General features: G+C 48.3%; 1 protein-coding gene and 4 non-coding genes across 5 annotated transcripts; 1 reads left to right on the plus strand and 4 right to left on the minus strand.

The window, feature by feature from the left end:
* The first annotated feature begins 1,883 nt into the window (after nucleotides 1-1,883).
* On the plus strand, nucleotides 1,884-17,007 carry LOC111064750 (probable chitinase 10). Its single transcript, XM_022352507.2, has 8 exons — nucleotides 1,884-2,217; nucleotides 10,767-10,848; nucleotides 13,687-14,186; nucleotides 14,270-15,226; nucleotides 15,302-15,413; nucleotides 15,481-16,451; nucleotides 16,516-16,717; nucleotides 16,794-17,007. The coding sequence occupies exons 1-8, from the start codon at nucleotides 2,215-2,217 to the stop codon at nucleotides 16,997-16,999; spliced, it is 3,033 nt and encodes a 1,010-aa protein (XP_022208199.1). The 5' UTR covers nucleotides 1,884-2,214; the 3' UTR covers nucleotides 17,000-17,007.
* Trnac-gca lies at nucleotides 10,909-10,980 on the minus strand. Its single transcript has one exon. It is a non-coding gene; the product is annotated as a tRNA-Cys (tRNA).
* On the minus strand, nucleotides 12,212-12,283 carry Trnac-gca. Its single transcript has one exon. It is a non-coding gene; the product is annotated as a tRNA-Cys (tRNA).
* Trnac-gca lies at nucleotides 12,531-12,602 on the minus strand. The gene has a single exon. It is a non-coding gene; the product is annotated as a tRNA-Cys (tRNA).
* Nucleotides 12,776-12,847, minus strand: Trnac-gca. The gene has a single exon. It is a non-coding gene; the product is annotated as a tRNA-Cys (tRNA).
* Nucleotides 17,008-17,836: the final 829 nt, after the last annotated feature.

Here is a 17,836-nt window from a genome sequence, read left to right on the forward strand (position 1 = left end):
CCAGAGTGGTCTGTTCTTTCTGCCGCAGCTGAAATTGTGGCCCACGTCTCTCTCTCAGCCCGGGCAAGGCCGTTGGAAAGTGAAAAGCAGCGAATGATTTTCATAATTTGTAGCTAAAAATTAAATCACGTTCCTTATCACTGATGTGGCGGTGTGGTGCGGTGCGGTGCGGTGTGGTGCTGTGCTGTGCGATTGTGAGTGCCTTTCTTTTTCAACAATTACCAAAATCGGAAAGGCGGCCAGCGGAATTACCAACCAGAGCAGCAACAGAAACAGCAACAATGAAATTTCACTTTCAGTTTGTGTGTGCGAGTAAATCTGATGTCGGAGAGGCATACAAACAAAAGACTTAAGGCACGAACTTGCCGCAGTGAAGGTTAAGCCATCCGATTTGATATTCAATTGGTACAACTTTTGTACAACTTTTGTACAACGGTTTCGAAAGCCAAGTCAAGCCAATGCACTCATCACACACGTTGATGTGTCCCCCTCGCCCACCTGAACTGCATAGCCAATGTCCCAAACATCTGAATGTCTGTGTGTCCCAAGATCACTTCTCATTTGGATCTTCCCATCCGATCTGATCCAAAGCGATCCCCTAAAGCCTCGCCTGACCGCTTTGGCAAACAGAGCGAAAAGAGTTTTCTCGTGAAAACTGGCACAGAATGGCAATAAGCAAAGGAAACGCAAACGCAAAAGCAAAAGCAAAGCCACCATCAAATGGAAAATGGCACGCAATGCAGTCGGCGCGGCATTAAAATGCACGCAATTAAGTCGCGACGAACAAATGATTTACAGTGAAAGGCAGTGAAATTTATGGGATGCCAGGACTGGCCACAGGCACAGGCCACAGGCAGAAGTGGCAGTTCTCCCGAACTGGCAGAACCCAACCGATACAATACAGCTTCAAATTCCCGAAGCTATCCAGTTCGTACTTTTCTTTTCTTTTCCTTTGAGCGCCATTTGTGCATGTCCCACTGATTGCTGCTGCTGCTTTTGTAGGGGGATTATGTCTGGGGGGATGTGGAGTCTGATTGGAGCTTGGGAAACCCTTTACATTATTCATATCCACACAAACACAATAATAAAGGTACCTATGCAAATGCAAATGCAAATGCTAAACGCCTGCTTTCTATCGTAGCGTCTTAATGGTTATGCGCTGCTCCGGCACTGCCCTGCTCCGTCTTCGCATTTTGTAAATCATATTTGGGATTTGCATCAACCGCAGCAGCGTTGAGGGTATGTTATGGCCAAGATGGCTATGGTTATGGCTATGGGTATGGGGGGGTTATCTGTGGCCAAGACGTTTTGCTGTCGCTGTGTGGTATTTTGTTTATATGCTAATCGAAACGTGTGTTGCTGCCTTACCAAATCCGTATCGAATTTGATAACAAATGGATGGCTGCTATCCCGTTTCCTATAACTCCCCCAAACTCTCAGACCCCCATCCCAGTCGACTGTCTGTTAAACTGTCTGTTAATGGCTAACAGAGGCTCTGGCTCTGGCTCTGGAGCTCCGCTCCGCTCTTTCCATCACCACAAAAGAGTGGACCCAACGGGAGCGCAGCACAAAGCTCATTTTCCATGCAGCTCACAGCGCCAGCTAGCTGCAAACTGAAACTGTAGTTTATGTTGCTGTTGTTGTTGCTTGTTGCTGTTGTTGCTGTTGTTGCTGTTGTTGCTGTTGTTGCTGTTGGAGTTGTGGCTGCTCTGTTGTGGCTGCTCGTTCGCATATGGGGCCACTCGTACGTGGCGGGTCTGTAGCCTAAACCTGTCGCTGTTGCTGTTGCTGCTGTTGCCGTTCGCCGTTGCTGCTGCTGCTGCTGTTGCTGTTGCCCGTCCGTTGCCTTGTCTTGACAGCGTGCTGTGGCCGCAGCGCTCGAATCAGTCTCAGTTTTCCAGTCCACCGTGCAAGTACGCAGCGCCAAGCGGTTCGCCGCCATCCAAAACAAAGTAAAGTGACTGTGTCCAGTGACAAATGCAAGGCTAGCCGAGCCCAAGTCTCAAGCCAAACCAAACCAAACCAAACCGAGAGTGACCGACCACAGCCGGTTGTCCGTCCAGTGTCCCTCAACCGTGTGCTACCCCCAAAAAATTAATCAGTTATCGAAGGATCTTTTCCAATTCGATTCGAGTCGCCGAATTGCCGTCGAAGGAGAGCTACTTGGTTACCTTGTGGGTATAAGCGCGCTCTGAGTGCCGGAGACCAGTCGAAATGGTGAGTGCAAAAGTGTGTCAGGCATCGGAGAACGAGAACCGAGCCGAACCTAACCGAACCTAACCGAACTGAACCGAACCGATACGAACCCATGGAGCGAACTATAGAAAATTATCATATTCCAAGCAGAACACAAAGCATGCCAAAGAATATTGAAAGTCCGTTGACGCAACGGAAAAATGAATGTTAAACAGGCAACAACAACAACAACAGCAGCAACAATTCAGGCAAAAGACTGGAACTAAGACAGAGACATAAAAGTGGCAGAGGCAGAAACAAGGGACAGGGGACAGGGGACAGAGGACAGAGGACAGAGGCAGATATAGACACATAGACAGAGACAGCGACAGAATAATGGCCTGAAGTGTGAGAAACAGAAACACCAACAGAGACAACAACGAGTTCTACCCGCTGACCGATCGAAGTTGAAGGCAAACTTGTCAAAGACAATGGAAGGGTAGGCAAGGGGCTTCAGGCTGGCATGAGGGGTAAGGCAGGGGAGCTTCGCTTCGCTTCGGTTTCGCTTTCAAAGCGATTCAAAACTGACTGGAAAAACGCTCGATAAATCCAATCCGTGTCCGTCTTCGTCTTCGTCTCCGGCTCTTACTTCCTTGCCTGAGAGAGAGAGAGAGAGATGGAGAGAAAGATTTCCATAATGGCCGCAGCAGGCGGGAGGCAGGCAGGCAGTCTGGACACGCCTCAATTTGGCAGCAGCCGCCAACTGCCACCACCGGGGCCGGGGCCGGGGCAGCAGCAAGTAAAAGTTGCAGGCAAACAACAATAGCAATAGCGATAGCGATAGCAACAATAACAAACAAGTTTTCGCTTTTGTTTTACCAACAATTAATATTGGCCAAAAGGAAAACAACAAAAAGAAAAGACAGACCTATGGCTGGCTGGCTGGCTGGCTGGCTGGTCGATGTTGTCGACGATTGGCAAATCGTTGGCAAAGCGGCCACTAAAAAAAAAACAACAGCAAAAACAACAACTAAACTGGTCTCAAAAATGAAAAACCCGCAAAAAAAAATTAGGTTCGACTCGCAGACTCGCAGGCGAAATCGAAATCGAAGTCGAAACAGTCTCGAAACTAGTGGAAAAGCAGCAAAAACAGCGCACAGCGGCAGCAGCAGCAGCAGCAGCAAAGGCAATCAAAATCCACTTCCAAATCGAATGCGAACTTTGCGTAGTTTATAAATTAAACATTTAATGTTTGGCTCTTTCTCTTGCTACACAGTTTTGTGGTACAATGGTACTTACTACACACAGATTTGCCATGCCCCATTATACATAGTACATATGCATATATACATGTGTATATATACATAGGTGTAAACTGGTATATACAATGTGGAGCAGGTCGAAATTTAACTATTTTTTTGAAAGAGGGGAAAACAATGAGAAATGTTAATTACCAGGCGGGGGCTAGCCTTTGTGCACTTTTTGCAGCTGTTTTCATTAGTTGGCAATGCTGTTTTCCGGCCGGGCACGCCTTCGTGCCTCCTGAGACGCGGCGGGCATGGCATTGACAGCCCTCGCGACGGATGGAATAGCGTCACAGACAAAACTCTCACTTTCGTTTGGAAGTGCGCTGTCTCTGCTGGGGCTCCGCCACGACAATCGACTGGAGACAGACACTCGGCATGGAGAATTTTGTTTGGAAAACAAACAGACCGAGTGGCACGACAAAGCTTACGAGTATGTACGTTCGAAAACCCCCCCTTTCGGCGGGGTTTAACATTATAATTGCACGCAGAGGCAGCGCGGCAGAGGCAGAGGTAGACTTTCTCCCTTACGGACGGCAAGCAGCGCGAGTTTTTCATTTTCTACTTCTCTGTCGCCTTTTGTACGAGTATTATTTTGTTTATTTTGTCGGAAGTCGATAATGCAGCCCACCCACCCGGTCGTATGCGTAATATGATTGCCAGATAACGTATACAACGGCTGCCAGTTCCAAGAAGGAGCAGAACTCCCAAAAAGAATATTAAAATTATCTGGGTAACTTAAATATTTTGTAGCCAGATCTTAAGGCAGAAATCGAAATACTTCCAGATGGATTTTTGCATCCAATCTTAAATAGTTTCTAGACATTTAATAGCTATCGCAGTGAACGCAGATGGAAGCCGTTTAACCAGAAGTTTTCTGTCAGCCAAGACACGTTTGTTCGGGCCATTAAGTATTTATGTTATTTCCCATCAAATAAATAAAATTAAATTTTATGTTATTCTGCACAAAATGGCAGCAGCACTCACCAGAGCTCAGCCTCGACTCGACTCGAGTCGAACTCGGGTTTTGGCATGCCGTGCCCCAATACTCGTAACAGTTTGTCTAGAATGTTCGTTCGTTCGTTCGCGAGGGGGGAGGCTGCTCGATTCTGATCGGTTGGCAGTCACTTTGGGGCCTAGCCCTGACAGGCAGAATGCAGCATGCAGCTGCAACGGTAGTGACTGATGCTGATGCTAATGCTTAGGTGTGTGTGTGTGGGTCGTGGATTGGATGGCCTGGATCTGCCTGCATAGTGCTCTGCTCATAATCAGGGCCAGAAGGCACAAGTCGACGCTGTAGAGCTTCGCTCACATTTATGCAGATGATTTGGCTGAAACCAAAAAGCATCAACTGGTTATTGAACTCGCTGCGACAGCGACAGTCAGTCAGTCAGCGGTAGCTCGAAGAGTGAGTGGCGAATGCAAGGCCTGCCACTGCGGAGCATTCAAAAGACTGCGACTGAGGCTGAGACTGAGACAACGAACCTGGAACACATCCGCACATGTTTGGGCTTAGGGTCTGGTCTTTCTTGCAGGAAGTGACAGTGACACAAAGCAATCTAGCAGGCAAATTGCCAAAGTGAGATATGAGATCCATCATAATTAACTCACACCCTCCCCAGTAGCAGCCGCCGCATGCCACATACATGGACTTGATGTGAAGTGCCCGGCCATATAGTCGTAGCTATCCACTCGAGGCACTCGGGCCGGGGCATATCAATCATTTGTCAGGCGGCGAAGGTGACAAAACCAAAATAAAAGCAAACTCCCAGGCAAAGCCGAGCGGCAAACTCGTTCAGAGCTTTTCATTATGTAAAGGCGCTGAGTATCTGTATCTAAATATATCTGCCGTATACTCGTATCCACACATTCGACATCGGACACTGACAGCGGCATAATCGAGCAGCTCGCCGTCGCAGCCAAAATGTCAAATCATTATCAGCGAAACTTAGCGTTCAGCCAGCCAGCTAGACACGGGGCTGTGGCTGTGGCTGTGGCTATGGCTCTATGGCTATGGCTTCAGCAGTCTGCCAATAGATATATTTATGTATGTATCTGATCGATAGCAGCAGCAGCAACAACAACAGCAGCAGCAGATTGCACAACATCTCGGCTTCTCGTATTATAATTGAAGCTAATTAAGTGAAAAACTTAGTTTTTATATCACTTTTGTTGGCAGCCCTTCCACAATTGTCAGCGACAGAGTATTTGGCAATAAATTCAACTGACCAGCCATAAAGTGGCTCGACTTAATACCGTTTTATTGTCTGGGCCATAAACATCGATCGAGGCTCTAAACAGCCATAGACTAGACTGGACTGTACTGGCCATTGGCCATTGGGCATTGGACAGCCTCGAGTGGCAATCGCATCTTTTAATTTTAATTTTAATTTGAATATTTGTACGCGTTGGACAAACGAGTTTCTGGTGCGCTTAATTCGTATCGGCCGAAAGGTTAAAGTTGAGCACAATGCCACCTGCTTTCTACCATAATAATAATACAACAAATTTCACCATTTCATGGGACTGTGATTATTTTTGCTGGATGCGCTTCCCTATGATTTATTGTGTTGCTGGGGGCTGACGTCTTTTTAGACGCTTTGTTTATAAATAAAAGCGCATATGGGGGTTACATAAGGATGTTGCTGCCTGCTGCCACTGCTGCTGTTGCACTTGCTGAACTGATGATGATGATGATGATGATGACGACGATGACATAATGTCCGCACAGTCAGTTCCTTATTGCAGAGCCCGAGTCTTGGGTGCACGACACGCCTCTCGACAAGAAAGTGCAAGTGAAAATATGAATTTTAAGCAACATTTGACAGGGACAGCCAAGCCAAGCCAAGCCAAGCCCGAGACAGAGACAGAGGCAGAGCCACAGCCATAGCATTTTCCAGGCCGCTGGCTTCCATTTGCGGCCTTTGCCACTCGCACTACTTGCATGTGTGTCGGTCGCGTCGCTTGGCGTCTTTTGTTTCGGTAGAGCGAGCGAGCAGCAAAAAGCGACGAAAACTCCAATGCGACACTGACAAATGTGCAAATTCTTGGCGAGGCCAGACAACAACCAACAAACAACAAACAACCAACAAACAGCCAGCAAACAGACAAACAAACGGACATAAATTTTATTGACATTATGAACAAGTTCTTGGATCGTAGGAAATGCTTGGTGGTCCGACTCCATTAGCACTGGAACGGAAGTGGTGCGCACTCAACTGTTGAGATCTGGCTGAATAATGGCCATTATGGGTTCTTGTTCAATCTGTGCTGATGTTGCGACTGTTGTCTGATATTTACGAGTATGCTGACTCAGCAGCAGCAAACGAGGCAACAGCAGCTGGCTGGCTGGCTGGCTGGCATTTTATGTGGCTCACGTTTGGGGCATTAAAAAGTCAAGCCAAAAGTGCAGTTCGTTCCATAACTCACGGCAAGCCGAGCCCGTGGCTGGCGTATCCATCAAAAATATGAGGATGGAGCCTAGAATTGGCTTGCAGCCACAGCCCCAATGGACTGGTTTGCCAGAACAGCGACTCGTCCAGCCGGTTCAGGGCTAGGCTGCAGCAGGAAGTAATTGCCAGAGCGGCCCACCCGTAATTGAAGTCGCATTTTTTTTTTCGCCCAACTAATTGGCTAAGCTGTGCGGAGCATTAAAGCATTATTCTGATTGAGCAGCAGTGGACCAGTTTTCGGTTTAAGTACACAACTGAGTCATGTCTCTTTCACTCTGTCTCACCTTCTCCCCCTCTCTGTCTATCTGTCCCTCTCTGAACTCGTTCATGGAGCGAGCCCGTGGCCGGATTGCGCAAGGTCGTCTGGTCAGGACAGGTGCTCGCGAATGCGACTACGACTCGGCCTGATTGTGACGTATGCAACTAACTGGCTTGCAGCGCAAAGCAGCGTTAATAAATAAACAGTTTGCCACCAAAATCAAAGCCAAATTATTGCCGAAACAGTTATGACTTATGGCTGTATGGAATCCGTTAAGTCATCAGGTTTACATATACATACATATATGCAACTTGCGAGTGTGCACCCATGACGCTTGTTTGCCGGCACTGTGCTGCCATTTTCCTTTTATTTTCTCTTTAATTTTGTTGACTTGACTGTCTGCTTTATGGCGCTGTGGGGCTGTGATGCCTCACCTTGAGCTTAATTTCGGTCAAGTCGTAGTCATTCAAAATTTTAATTAAAGCTCAAAGCAGCAACGCAGCAACGCAGCAAAGCGACAATAAACAGTCAAAACAACATCGAGTCGACAGCCGTTAAAGTGTCAAACGTGGGGAGTTGGGTGAGGGGAAAAGGCAATGGCAGCAGCATTTTAATAAATTTGCAAATAATAATGGCTTAGAAAGGCCAAACAAAAGACTTAGGCGACGAACTCCACTTTGAACTGCGCTTGCAAGCAGTTGATACTCGTGTGTGCCACACTTTGCGCAATTTGTCGCACGAAGACGAAGAGCGGAGAGCGGAGAGCGGAGTGCTGCCCGGTAAATGCAAATGGCAGCCACAAATGTACGCAAATGAATTGCAATTTCTGCGCTTTCTTTGGCGCCAATCAATTCAATGCTTTCCATGCAAGTGAAATCAGCAATCGCCCAGACTGACACAGACAGACAGACAGACAGATGGTATTTTGTGGCATCCTCTGTTTGTGGTGCTAAGAGGGGGGGGGGGGGGTATACGCGACCATAGCTCGAAAGACATTCAAAGTACTGCCTTGATTTAATTTAATTTTAATTCTAATTCAATGATTGTGTTGGCTGAAATTCCCTGAAATAAGCATCTGGATACTGGATACGCCAGCTCTCCACTGTGCTCCTCTTGTTTACCCATACCCATAAAGCAGAGTGTCTTTTTGGTCGTAACTCTCACACAGAAACTGCACTTTTCTCTGGTTTTTCTTTTCGTTTTGCCATTTCCATTTCTGTTTTGGTTTTTGCGCAAGACAATTGAATAAATCGAATCATGCTGCTGGAATGTACATAGTATGTACATACGAGTAGTTCGTTCGTTTGTCGTCCCTCTACTTGTCGCTGCACCTCCTCCTCCAACCCGCCCGGCACCCAACACCCAACTGCCGACTCTTTCTATTATTTATCGACTTTTATTTGGTGGCTGTCGTAACCACAGACTTTGGTGCGGCTTTCAGCGAAACACAAACACACACACAGACACGCGCCAAAACGGAGACTGTAACCAAAGACTCGGCCGCAAATTTGAGCCAGAGCAGGCGGCTGCCTGTCCGTCCGTCCCACCAAGAAAGAAAAGCTACATAGCTCCGCTTCAAGCTCCAAGCCGCAAGCTACAATCAACAGCCACTTGGCTGTGCTCCAGCGAGCCGTTAGACAACGCGGACCCTGGCTAATGATACTCACACACAGGGGCACACAGTTACTTGCACTTGTGCACCCTCTCCTCACCCTCACCCTCTCGCATTTTGTAGAAAAGCTGTGCAATGCGACTTGGACAACTGCCCGGAATGGAATCGAACAAAACATACTCGTACAGACTTTGCGCAAGGCACCTCACCTCACCTCAGCACAGCACAGCACAGCACACACCTGGAGAATGCAACTGAAAGATGATTTGCCAAAATTGAACATCGACAGCCATCCAGAGAAGACAGAGAAGACAGAAAGACGGAGAGACGGACACAGACAGCCATTCAGTCAACGGTTATGGGTTCGCTGATTGCTGACTTTCGGTTCTGGGACTTTTCGCTTTCGCACAAGGAAAATGAAAGGCATTTGGGAGCTTGTTTTCACTTTATGGTCATTTCGTTTATTTCCGCGCCCCGGCCAACGCCATCAACGTACTGCGTACTCCGCCGAGCCAAAGCGAGAGTCAGGCCAAAACCAAAACCAAAACCAGTTGGTCCAGTCCATTGGATGTTGTGGATGGGCCTGATGGCTGGGCTGGGCTGGACTGGGCGCAGTGGCCAACAGACTAACTGGTCGTCGGGTCGCGCAGTGGCCACACGCGATAAGGAACTTTGTGTGCTGGCGGCGCATTAAGTTTATTATAATTTATTCATCAATTTTTTTGGCTGCTAAAACATTTAAACAAATAGCCCCAAATATGCGCGAACCAGTTTCACTTTTGATCAGCCTCAGCACCAGCCCCAGCCTCAGCCCCAGCCTCAGCCACAGCGCCAATGCCACTGGGATTTGTCGTATTCACATCTTGATCAAGAGATCTGAGGAAGCAGCGATCCGCCGAGAACGAGCGGACGACGAACACGGAGATTTATGGGCTGGCCTGGGTGCTCGGGGGATTGGGCTCATGGCGGGGACTGAGACCAAGATTGGGACTTAGATAGAGCCATAAATTAGACAAGCCTTTGTTGGAGACACGACCTTGAGCCCTCGTGCTGGCCGATGGGAGAAGTGTGTGTGTGTGTTTGCGGATAGATTGCCGGTGGCTTCTAACTGTATCTATTGTCCGTTAGCAAGCGACTCACGCTTGTGCCAATTTGGGCCATTTCTCCGCTGTGCTGTCGTCGCTTATTACCGCTAACTGTTTTGCCGCTCGCTCGCCGCGAGCATTTGCATAACTGCGGCGTTGTGTAAGGTGTTCTTAATGGAGATGCCCGCTGAATGCCTAAGCAGGCAATATACGAACGGACAAGACAAAGGCCCAAAGACTCAATGTCGTGGCTCTTCAAAGGGGTGGAGAGTGGAGCTTCAACCCAAGATGTCAGCCACTAATTGGCACATCTGAGCTGAGCTCAAACAATGAGTGAGCTCGGGCTCGGTTTCGGTCTCGGTCTCGGGTCCATCCGAACTGAGACAGTAAACTTGAATAATTATGAGCAGCGAATTGTTTGTAGTTATTTGTACATAATTAGTTGTCCAAGCAATCGACGGAGCAGCATTGTTTAGGCCTGGCTGGGTCGGGTCGCGGCCCGTCTCTACTCCACTTGGGAACTGGGTCAATGTCGCGACGTGGTCGGCTCGGGGGCTCCGCTCATGTGGGATGTGAGTGCCCAAAGGGCGGTACAGCGGGACAAGTGGCCATCCGACTGACCTCTGTCTCACTCGCTAAGCCGGCGAAAGCGAGTGTGAAGTGCAATCGACAAATATGCCCCTGCTGACCTTCACATCGCCCCAATTTGGGGGACTGTCGGGGACTGCCGCCAGCAGGTGACACGTAATTTGTTGAAAATCGACGTGCACCCCACACACGAATCGCTGCGTGTCCAAGATTATTTATTATCCGTACATCAAAAGCATCAAAAAACTGTGATTAATAATTGCCTGTGTTTTTCTTCTTTCTACTTTACAGTTTCCGCCGCGGCTGCTGCAAGTCGCCTTTGTGATATGCCTGCTGATTGTCTTGCTATCACCATCCACTGACAGTGCACAGAGTAAGTATTTTATAACAAATTAAGCAGTGGGAACAGCAGCAGCAACAAAAAGGTTACTCAAGGGGACACCCGGGTTTGAACCGGGGACCTCTCGATCTGCAGTCGAATGCTCTACCACTGAGCTATATCCCCAGTTATAAAAAATGGGAGAATTCACAGAACAAAAGCCAACAGAACAAGAGTCAGAGACATGGAGCCACACCACAACTCGTTCTCCTTATGTGGGCGTCATACTACGCGTATTTATCTGCAGTCGCCAGTCTCTCTATTTCTACCCGATGCTCGCACGAGAACGAGGGTATATTGTGTAGGGCAGCTGTATGTAACAGCTAGATGTAGCATACAAACTATATATATATATAGTCTTGATCATCAGCATAGGCCTATCGATCTAGCCTTTTCTTTCGGTTTTCTCAGTGTTCCTGTCTGAAATCCTCTCTCCCTCTGTTTTGCAGATTATATTTGCTTTGAACTCTGTCGCAGAAAATCGAAATATATATAATATATCCTTAGTTTAGTGAGTCTTACACTCAGCACAATATCAATCCCCGAATATAACTGATTAGCGAGGTATCCAATGGTCGGAATCTCGACTCTGAAGTTCTTTTCTGTCAATACGTTTTTCATTTTGTGTCTGGCAGACGGAAGTTGATAAACAATTGTTGCTCTTTCTGTTGTTTTGTATTGTACTGAGATTGCATCTATCTGATACTCTACTTATCACACCGACAGCCACTCTACCAAATGAGTTTTTTATGTTGGCAGCGATTTGTTGAGTTACTTAACCTCACCCCAAAATGGGAAAAGGGAAAGGTTTCCCCAGTGCGAAACGTATGCAGTAATTAGAGCGATCATATCAGAGCAATCAACGAGGCAACGAAAGAAAGGACGGAATATTACGTATAAGTAATACTGAATAGTAGCAATAGGAACCCCAAGATAGGGGCTTGACTGCTGATTGCTTAATGCAGGACTGAAAAGTGAAAGATCTTAATTCCCATGCATACTTCATTCATATCAAAGGTTTGGAAGTCTTCTCTATACCTCAGATATAATGAAATCAAAGCCCTATTTCACATTCAGTTATTGCATTACTTAAAGATCATGCACCTGAGTCTTGGCATTTACAGTTGCATGCTCAACCCAAATATAAATAATTAGGTAATTAATACATATTAATGACAACCTATTTGGAATAAATCGTGATTGAACTTTAAACAGGTGTGAAATATGTTTTTAGAATATTCCTTTTCATTTTCATGGGAGGGCTTCATCTTATTCCTTTAAAACGTACAGGAAAATATTTTTTTGATTAAAAATCAATTAAAACTGTTATAAAAAAGAAAATATAAACAAAAAAATTAGGGGACACCCGGGTTTGAACCGGGGACCTCTCGATCTGCAGTCGAATGCTCTACCACTGAGCTATATCCCCATGTTCTAAAGTGTGTCTAACTTTCTACTAGTACTTCAGAGCTGGCAGTCGCTTATTAGCTTTTAACCCTGGACTGGACAAAGATTTTTATCTTTAAAAAAGTTAACTACACCCCACTTGCAATTATTAAGTGCCAATATATATTATTTATGAACTCCCATTTTCATTAGCAACAAAAAAAGAAAAATTCGTAATATTTATCAAAGAATAGCGACAGATTTAATTATTTAAAAAAAAAAATTTACTTAGGGGACACCCGGGTTTGAACCGGGGACCTCTCGATCTGCAGTCGAATGCTCTACCACTGAGCTATATCCCCATGCGTGTTGCACCGTTCCAAATGAGCCCCAATCAGCTAACTACAGATAGTTTCTATTTTTAGAAAAATAAGCATCCAGTTGCATGCTATCAGTGGCAAAAAGAAGATAGCAATTGATCGACTTAATGCATTGTTGAAAAAACTAAAAGAAAAAAGAGAAAAAAGGTTACTCAAGGGGACACCCGGGTTTGAACCGGGGACCTCTCGATCTGCAGTCGAATGCTCTACCACTGAGCTATATCCCCAGATGAGCTTCGTTCGACCAAACATCGAGTGTAGCTACATAGCGAGCAGAGATTGCTATTAATAGTCATTCCTTCCCATTCATGGGGACTGTGGTGCACGAGGCTGAGGCTGTGTGTGTGTGTGTGTGTGGACTTGCGCGCAGTGCCCAAGTGAGGTGTGGACTGCAAAATGGAAAAGACACAGGCCATTTAATGAAATACGAGTATTTAAACAGGTTTAGCAATAATTTCGCATTGTTATTTCTGCTGCAACAATTCGACTTCATTTAGCGAAATTGAGCAGCGAGATAATGCCCAAAACCGGTGTGGGCAAGAGCCATGCCATGCCATGCCATGCCATGCCATGCCATGCCATGCCATGCATATGTACTCACAGTACGAGTATGTGCGGCAAATCTGTCTTCGATATCTTTATTATTGCGATAGACAGAATTGAGTAAATCTCTGCGTCACGACTTTTGGCTTGGCTCAATCTTATCCACGTTAATTCGAAACTATCGACACAACTATCAACGATCGGACAATCCGACGATCCCAAGTGGTTGAAAATCCACTGGAATGGCCATTACGATAGTGATTGCGATCAAGATTGCGCCAGGCCCCCCATCATTACCATTGATGGATGACTTGAGGAGCAGCTCGTAGCTCAAATGACAGACAGCTGGCACCTGTGCAGGCGTCGAACTCAAGTTATGATCCCATTGTACGATGGATGTGGGGGTGCATAATTTTCAATTTTAGGACTCACACAATCACAGCTATCAACGCTATTCTGTAATTAGTCTCTCCTATTTGGTGGGCAACATTTAATTGATAATCTGATCTTGATTTTACTTCAGCCAAAACCCGGAGACGCTTGCGACGCCCCACAACAGCGGCCAGCTCGTCGCGTAGCAATTTGATCGAGTCCAAGAAATCGACCGAGTCTCCCGTGGCGGAGAAGCGCATCGATCAGATAACCGCCTCCACCACCACAAGTGTACGCCGCACCCGTCTGCGCGCTAAGTCGAAGCTGGGCGGAGGAGCTGCAGCAGCAGCAGTCGGCGGATCGGCCTTGGTGGCCAGTGGATCCTCGCTGAAGGGCAAGAAGACCAAGGTGGAAGATAACACGCCAAAGATTGTCTGCTACTACACCAATTGGTCGCAGTATCGCGTGAAGATTGGCAAATTTGTGCCGGAGGATATACCGGCCGATCTCTGCACCCACATCATATTCGCCTTCGGCTGGCTGAAGAAGGGCAAGCTGAGCTCCTACGAGTCCAACGATGAGACCAAGGACAATGTCCCTGGACTGTACGACCGCATGATGAGCCTGCGCAAGGCCAATCCCAAGCTGAAGGTAAGTCGAGCACACAGCTCCCCCAAACAGATTGAACTTATACGATATATGTATGCCCTGCCCTCTCTTCGCTGCCCTGCCAGATCCTGCTTGCTTTGGGCGGATGGTCGTTTGGTACCCAGAAGTTCAAGGACATGTCTGCCACACGGTACACGCGCCAGACCTTTGTCTATTCGGCCATTCCCTTCCTGCGGAAGCGTGGCTTCGACGGCCTGGACATGGATTGGGAGTACCCCAAGGGCTCGGACGACAAGAAGAACTTTGTGCTGCTGCTGAAGGAGTTGCGCGAGGCCTTCGAGGCCGAGGCCCAGGAGCTAAAGAAACCGCGTCTCCTGCTCTCCGCTGCCGTGCCCGTGGGACCGGACAATGTGCGTGGCGGCTACGATGTGCCGGCCATCGCCAGCTATCTGGATTTCATCAACCTGATGGCCTACGACTTCCACGGCAAGTGGGAGAAGGAGACGGGCCACAATGCACCGCTGTATGCGCCCTCGACGGACTCCGAGTGGCGCAAGCAGCTGTCCGTGGATAATGCTGCCAGTCTGTGGGTCAAGCTGGGCGCCCCCAAGGAGAAGCTGGTGATCGGCATGCCCACCTACGGGCGTTCATTTACGCTGGCGAACACCGACAAACACGGCCCCAATGCCCCCGCCTCTGCCGGCGGTCGGGAGGGAGTCTACACGAAGGAGAGCGGCTTCCTGGCCTACTACGAGATCTGTGAGATGCTGCTGAACGGTGCCGTCTACGTCTGGGACGAGGAGATGAAGGTGCCCTACCTGGTCGACGGCGACCAGTGGGTGGGCTTCGATGACGAGCGCGCCATTAGGAACAAAATGCAGTGGATCAAATCGAATGGCTTTGGCGGCGCCATGGTGTGGACCATCGACATGGATGACTTCAAGGGCGAGGTGTGCGGCGGCAATGTCAAGTACCCATTGATTGGCGCCATGCGTGAGGAACTGCTGGGCATATCACGCGGCAAGGAGGCCAAGGACGTCAACTGGACAGCCATAGCCGCCACATTCGAGGACATCGAAGAGGTTTGTTCCCAGCCTCCAGTTTCGCTACTTATCCCATCCAGCTAAGCTAATCGGCGCGATATGCGATATTTACAGAAACCGGAACCCATCAAAATCTCAGTGGACGAAGTGCTGAAGAAGGTGCGCAAGCCCCAGGGTTCCAAGAAGCAGCGCATCAAGTCCGGCGCCAATGCCATCGAACAGAACAGTGAGTCCCACACAATGTGATTGATCAGGTTGATCCATTTGCTAATACTTCACATTCCGTTTTGCAGCACGTCCCGCGCAGGTGTTCTGCTATCTGACCAGCTGGTCCGCCAAGCGACCTGGTGCCGGAAAGTTCCAGCCGGAGAACATTGATCCCAAGCTCTGCACGCACATCGTCTACGCGTTCGCCACGCTGCAGGACTACAAGCTGACGGAGGCAACCGATGACGATCCGGAGAACTACGAGAGTGTGATTGCCCTGCGGGACGCCAATCCTGATCTGCAGATTTTGTTGGCCATCGGGGGCTGGGCCTTCGGCTCGACGCCCTTCAAGGAGCTCACCTCCAACGTGTTCCGCATGAACCAGTTCGTCTACGAGGCCATCGATTTTCTGCGAGACTACAAGTTCAACGGCCTGGACGTGGACTGGGAGTACCCGCGCGGTGCCGAGGATCGTGTGGCCTACTTGAGCCTGCTGAAGGAGCTGCGCGTCGCGTTCGAGGGGGAGGCAAAGTCCTCTGGGCTGCCGCGTCTGCTTTTGACGGCTGCTGTGCCGGCTTCGTTTGAGGCCATCGCCGCTGGCTACGATGTGCCGGAGATCTCCAAGTATCTGGACTTTATCAATGTGATGACGTACGACTTCCACGGCCAGTGGGAGCGCACGGTGGGGCACAACTCGCCGCTGTTTGCCCTGGAGTCGGCCACCGGCTACCAGAAGAAGCTCACCGTCGACTACAGCGCCCGCGAGTGGGTGAAACAGGGCGCCCCCAAGGAGAAGCTGCTGATCGGCATGCCCACCTACGGACGCAGCTTCGAGCTGGTCAACGACACTCAGTTCGACATCGGCTCGCCATCGTCGGGCGGCGGCAAGGCGGGCAAGTTCACCAACGAGGCCGGCTTCCTCAGCTACTACGAGGTGTGCTCCTTCCTGGCGGCGGACAACACAACGCTGGTCTGGGACTCGGAGCAGCAGGTGCCCTTCGCCTACAGGGGCAACCAGTGGGTTGGCTTTGACGACGAGCGCTCGCTGAAGACGAAGGTGAGTTGGACGGCCGAAGGGGGTGTTGTCGGAATACTTTTGTTAACTTGGATTTTGCTTGCAGACCGAATGGCTGAAGGAGCAGGGCTTTGGTGGCATTATGGTGTGGTCCATTGACATGGACGACTTCTCCGGCCGCTGCGGCAGTGGCAAGTATCCACTGTTGAACGCCCTCAACGATGAACTGAAGGACTACAAGGTTGCGCTGGAGTACGATGGACCCTATGAGTCCCATGGCCCACGCGGCGCATACACAACGAAAGATCGTAGGTTTCCCGCCCTTCCTGATTTGCCCTTATTGAACTTTGTTTAATGCTGAGCCATTCGCTTTCTCTGCCACAGCTCATGACGTCACCTGCGCCGAGGAGGAGGGCCACATCAGCTATCACAAGGACTGGGCTGACTGCACCCACTACTACATGTGCGAGGGCGAGCGCAAGCACCATATGCCATGTCCTGCCAACTTGGTGTTCAATCCCAACGAGAATGTCTGCGATTGGCCCGAGAATGTCGAAGGATGCCACTCCCCCACGGAGGCACCAGCCTAAGCTGCACCCAACCCTACCCCAACACGCCACGAGTGGCCCACTCGATTTGTTAATATTATGAAGCGGATGCCCTAGAACTAGTAATAATTATGAAACGAAACTGCCACGAAACTAAATCTATTGCTGCCCCCCTCCCCCTGCCCAACTCCACTAACAAAATACTCGAAAACTTGCTACATTTCGGCTGAATTTTTTTAATATTATTACTGAATAAGGTTAGTTAGTGCCCCTCTAAGTAGTTTTTATGTGTTAGTTACAAATGCGCGCATGTTCGGAAATCATTGCTAGAATACAACTCCCCCCTCCCCGACCCCCAACAACCAGTTTCCCGTTGACTTCAATGCGAGGTAACAAAATGGTTCATATGGAAGCGTCCCGAAACTTCTGTGTATCATATCCATACTGTGATAATCATAAGAAACACCAACCAATCAACATTTTTTTTTGTCTAAATCGAAATCAAAGCAAAATCGTTTCCGCATTAATTTCACAAAGCTTTTGCTGTCTTTGCCCGTCCTTAAAGATCCTCCTCCTCCCCCTCTTTCGTATCTAATGATCTGATGATGACAACAACAACAGAACAACAGGCGCACAAAGAAAATTGTACATTTTCAAGTTTTATCAATAAAATTTGTATTATAGAGTTGTAATTACGTAGTTTAAATAAAATTGTTTAATATAAGTATTTTTGTGTACTTTACCTGCCAATCAACACTTCTGGGATGATATTATCCGAAATCGATTTCTGCGAGAGAAGAACTTCACTTGAGAGACCGTTTTTCTGCTTTTACTTAGTTTTCAGCTACTACCGAGAGTCAGACGATAATTAACACAAAC

Source organism: Drosophila obscura, unplaced genomic scaffold (assembly GCF_018151105.1).
Source record: "Drosophila obscura isolate BZ-5 IFL unplaced genomic scaffold, ASM1815110v1 contig_208, whole genome shotgun sequence".
NCBI classification, from domain to species: Eukaryota; Metazoa; Arthropoda; class Insecta; order Diptera; family Drosophilidae; genus Drosophila; species Drosophila obscura.